This window comes from Palaemon carinicauda, chromosome 34, assembly GCF_036898095.1.
Source record: "Palaemon carinicauda isolate YSFRI2023 chromosome 34, ASM3689809v2, whole genome shotgun sequence".
In the NCBI taxonomy this organism is placed as follows: Eukaryota; Metazoa; Arthropoda; class Malacostraca; order Decapoda; family Palaemonidae; genus Palaemon; species Palaemon carinicauda.
In genome coordinates, this window is record NC_090758.1 from 19,834,100 (window position 1) to 19,839,099 (window position 5,000).

Genomic DNA, 5,000 nt, shown 5'->3' on the forward strand with positions numbered 1-5,000 from the left:
AGAACTAGTTTTCCACCTGTATCAGTAATATCTGTATTGGACTGGATTTGAATTTGGGCAAAAAGAACTCAGATTCAGCCAGACTTATCAACATCTGCAGTGGTCTGGATTAGTTTTTGGGCATAAACTAACATTTCATCAGACTCACCAATATATGTGCTGAACTGGGTTTGTTTTTGGGCAAAAACTAAAATTAAATTAGACTCACCAATATTTGTACTAGACTGGATCTTTTTTTTTGGGGGGGGGGGGGGAGAGGGGGGGGGGCAAAAATAACATTCACTGGACTCACCAATATTTTAACTGGACTAGATTTGTTTTGGGGAAAAACTAACAATCTACCAGACTCACCAATATCTGTAGTGGACTGGACTAGTCGCGTTAAGTCGCTTTCCTTTCCAAGAGGTGATTTGAAAACAACAGTTATCTCATACTCAGTACAAGGAAGTACACCATTGATGTCATAGATCCCACTTCCATCTCGATCAACACTGACGATCTGGCACTGCTCGTCAAAGACGACTTCATCGACCCAGCAAACTTCAGCGTCGAAGGCACACGTGTCCCCAGGATTTCCATTCCAACTGACCTGGATGGTTGTGGGGTCAATGGGTTCAGCATCAACAGACGAGGGTGGCAAAGGATCTGCAGTTTTAAAAATGAGATGGTTTTCAACCTTGTTATTTCTTTATGATATTGGTAGTAATGATTTTGAAGAAATACATTAAGAAATACAGGGGATGATATATCAAAACCCTTCTTTTAAAATGTTCTGAAGCTGAGGCACACATAGTTATATTTCAAGAATCATTAATGTTATTTTACAAGCGACATATAACTAGTTCCCCACTTGATGTGTTTTGATGACCCGGTAAAAAGGTTTGATATCAGCATATACAACAAAGGTTGAGAAACTAAGATAAAATAAGACTTTTCAAATAAATTGCATTAGCAAAAGTAAGTGTAGATTTCACTACCTTTCTTTCTTCATTCTGGTCCGAGGAAACGTGAAATGTTAGCAAGATATTTTGCAAAATTCTGTAGCCTGATTTTATCTATAGAACATTAATTGTTTGTTTCTTAACTTATAATTTTATTCAACTTTTCATAGAAACTTTTAAATGGCATTCTACCTACTATGAAAAAGATACCAAAATGATTTTTAACTGCAAATATATATATATATATATATATATATATATATATATATATATGTATATATATGTATGTATATATATATATATATATATATATATATATATATATATATATATATATATATATATATATATATATATACATATATATACATACATATATATATATATATATATATATATATATATATATATATATATATATATATATATATATATATATATATATATATATATATATATATATGGGTAGATAGATAGATACATATTTAGATACTGTAGATAGATAGATAGATTGACAACGACAGAATAGCTATAATCTAGTAAATATGAGAATTGACAAAACTAAAACATGAATGAATCTAACAGACCCAGATCTTCTGTGGAGGTCTCAACGGACGCTGCGGTCCCTTCTATGCCAACAGAATTACTGGCAGACACAGCTATGGTGACATTCCTACAAGGAGGGAGAGGAGCTATGGTATTCTCGCAAATAGGGTCACATCTATGGCCTTTGGAAACATGGGTGCTGCTGATGCTGCGGCTTTGGGTGAGGTAAGTGTGTTCGTGCCAGGTGAAGGCAAATCTGAAAAGGCATCAGCAGCATTTCAGAATTACTGGATGCAAAGTTTTAACTGAAGGGATGGATGATGATAAAAATACATTGGTTAATGAATGTATACATATACTGTATATCTGATAAATAATAACAATCTTGTTAATACTTTTCTATCATAGACAAGGCTATTGGTGTCTTTCGCTTCTTCGACTAGGCAGAGTTTTTATATGTCCTAATAATAAATTATATAAAAGAGGTAGTTTGTAATTACACCTTACCAGTTCTGGTCAGCTACACTAGTTATTTGATCATTGACTTAAAACAACATTGAGTCTGATCAGTCGTTGAATAGATAGAAAATGATCAGCAGATTTGAAAAATATTGGGCCTAATTAGTTTTTGGATAGGGGACCAAAAGCTAGCAACATTTTCCAATAGTCTGTATTTTCCTTATATTACTGATGCTCAAATTAGAGCTATTATCATGAGCTCTTCTTTTCAGTTTTTTACAGCCATATAACTAAAAGTCTCCTATAAGGTTATCTATATTGGCTTGAGAGATACTTCAAGTGAAGTAGATTAAATAGTTAAAAGTCATCTATAGGGATATTCATATAAGTATATTAAATCCTTGATAAGTACCTGCAATATCAGAGTTTGACTTCACTTACATTTCGACGCAGAGTGGGTTGATTAACGGATCGTGGAAAGTGACAGTCACAGAGTCTGGTCCCCATTCCTTTACTTGGAGATCCTGGGGCTCTCCAGGGACTAGTAAAATAAAAACAAGAAAAATATGGTATGCTCCTTCTGTTAAAGACTATTTGAAAATTTAATTAATTTTTCTACGTTCAAAATATAACTTGAATACTAAATTAATTATTAATCCTTATTTTACAATAGTCTGAAGTTTGCATAACCGTCGCCAACATAATATCAAATCTATATTAATGCAAAAAATACAGACACTATATTCTGTAGAGTCTGGTAAGCAGATAAGCCCAGTAATTTTATTGAAGAAGTGTTTACATAAGGAATAGCTGATAATAATGAAAACTTGGAGTGACCTTGTTATGTACTGATATTAAATTCAAATATTTGCTATCTCAGCCAAAGTGGAACAGTAAGATTTATTAAGAGGGCCTGTGGTGAATGTACTTTGTTGTGATACGGTATGCTAATAACATGTTAGTCTAAGGCGGGTCCCAGGGGGGTGTAGCCTACCCCACGATAGGTGTGTAGGTAACAATACAACTCCTATGTTAGGTTAGGTTGGGAAACCTTAGGTTAGATGATGTTCTCGAGTCTGTTTCCCCTTGTAAAATGCGGTATTTCAGTCTGCCCTAACAAACTACAAACGCTCTGCGAACCTTGAAGCAGCAAGTTATTTTAATTCCTGAATGTTTATGCAAAATATGATATACATTGGAAAGCTTCCGCTTGTGGCATACCTCCATCGACTGTCTTTAATTCGATCGCTGACTCTTCACCTAGACCTCCAATATGGGTAAGCCCCTTTACAGTGAAGAAGTAGTGGCTGCACAGCTGTAACATGTCAAGTGTCTCGGTGGTCTCAGTTGTCTGTTGAATTGAATATTCTTAAATAAGTGTATCATGGAGGTTATATATGACCCCCTGGACAGAGACGATACTATTATAAGGCTCAGAATTTCTAGGTTCGGTAAAGGAATTTAGGATGGATTAAAGAAAATTTCGTCATTCATTTTAGGGAAAGCTTGATTATATGAGCACAATTATTGTATGTTAGGTTACTCTTGTTTGGAATAAATGTATTTCTGTGGAATGTGTATGAGAGATTCTGTGAAATACATATGGAGGATATAGATTGATCAGACTATGGATATTTTGATCTTGTATATTCTAATTAAATAAAGTTAATACATTTTTTAGATTTTTAAAAACTTTGAATCAATGATAAGTAAGGTTATTACAAACACACAAATTAGGGGTAACAAATAAAACATTAACTTAAATCCCCTCTAATATGCTTAGTCTTGAGGCAAAGTTTGAATGCAGATAGTAAAGAATAAAGAGAACAGTTTATGAATGAAGCAATATAACTCCAAAGTTTATTAGTTAAAGTGCTCCACTTATAAGAAATTCAAGGGCAACAAACCTTGTCTGGCCTTAATGGCAAAGTAATCTACAACAACGAAATATAACATAGTAAATGGGCAACCAAAACGCAACTATTGCTACATTTTTATGCTATGACACATCTGACTGAAATATTTACATCAGTAAAAAAAATATGAATAATTAAACGAATGAAAAATGATAAAAAATTGGTTCCAATTTACTTAATAAATGGCAAAGATCTGCAAGACAAACTCACATTGAAACACTCCTGATCTGTTTCTCCTTCAAGCCTCATGCATATTTGGTACTCTTCTATACACTGAGGATTTTCAGTTGGGATATCCCACGAGATAGTAGTATCGCCTTCACCTGTTCCCTCTACATTCAAGTTGATTGGTGAACCAGGCACTGGAAAGAGTAAAGATGAAAAGGCTGACGTAATGAGTTGATAAAAGAAAAGGCTTTGAGTAAATTTGCTCACGGGCAGAGGTTAAGGTGAATATTTTGATTGGCAAATCAGATTCTTTGAGGCAAGAAGAATATATATTTGGCTAAAATTGATACTGACAATTAAGATGGTTTTCGTTGACGTGTAGTTCAGTCACTAGGAAGTGGCTTAACTATAAAAAAAAAAAAATACACTGGGTAGGTTGAAGATGTGGTCTTGTATTGGTTGACAGATAAACTAAAATAAGGACAAATTAGTTAATTAGTTAATATTGCCTATCAGGTAGGGTTTTGGTAGCCTAGGGGCCTTGAAGACTGGTAGTTTTTATGATTATAATTAACCTTACTATCCTAATAAGGTAGGGACTACCCAGGGAGTTTGGAAGTAAAAATATGTCTAACTGTTAAGTCATCAGCAACCTTTGTATGACTCTCCCGAGTTGGGTATTGGTCTTAATTCTATATGGCCAATGGATAGGACATTCATGATTACATGTCCTATACATTTGGCCTCTATAAGTAATCTTTAATTACAGTATATGACCAGGAAGAAGAGGAACATTAGTTGTATTGTTAGAGTAGCTCCAAATGTAAGAACTGATTGATCGCCAAAATGATAAAAAGAAGTATATGCCTTAATAGTTAACGACATGATCAGAGTGACCAGATTGACATAGCAGGATGAGGAGAAGGGAGCAGAGAGGACTTAGGAAAAACTGGCTAAGAGGTAATAGTGA

The 5,000-nt window shown here is 34.1% G+C and overlaps 1 protein-coding gene across 1 annotated transcript in view; it reads right to left on the reverse strand.

Moving 5' to 3' along the window:
- Window positions 1-5,000, reverse strand: part of LOC137627105 (receptor-type tyrosine-protein phosphatase F-like) — a 10,860-nt gene that overhangs the window by 1,476 nt on the left and 4,384 nt on the right. Inside the window, exons 3-7 of the mRNA XM_068358133.1 lie at window positions 4,073-4,224; window positions 3,168-3,297; window positions 2,388-2,487; window positions 1,529-1,743; window positions 352-645 (exon numbers count right to left, since the gene is read on the reverse strand). Of these exons, the coding sequence (XP_068214234.1) occupies window positions 352-645; window positions 1,529-1,743; window positions 2,388-2,487; window positions 3,168-3,297; window positions 4,073-4,224 (891 nt within the window). The remainder of the gene's footprint in view (window positions 1-351; window positions 646-1,528; window positions 1,744-2,387; window positions 2,488-3,167; window positions 3,298-4,072; window positions 4,225-5,000) is intronic.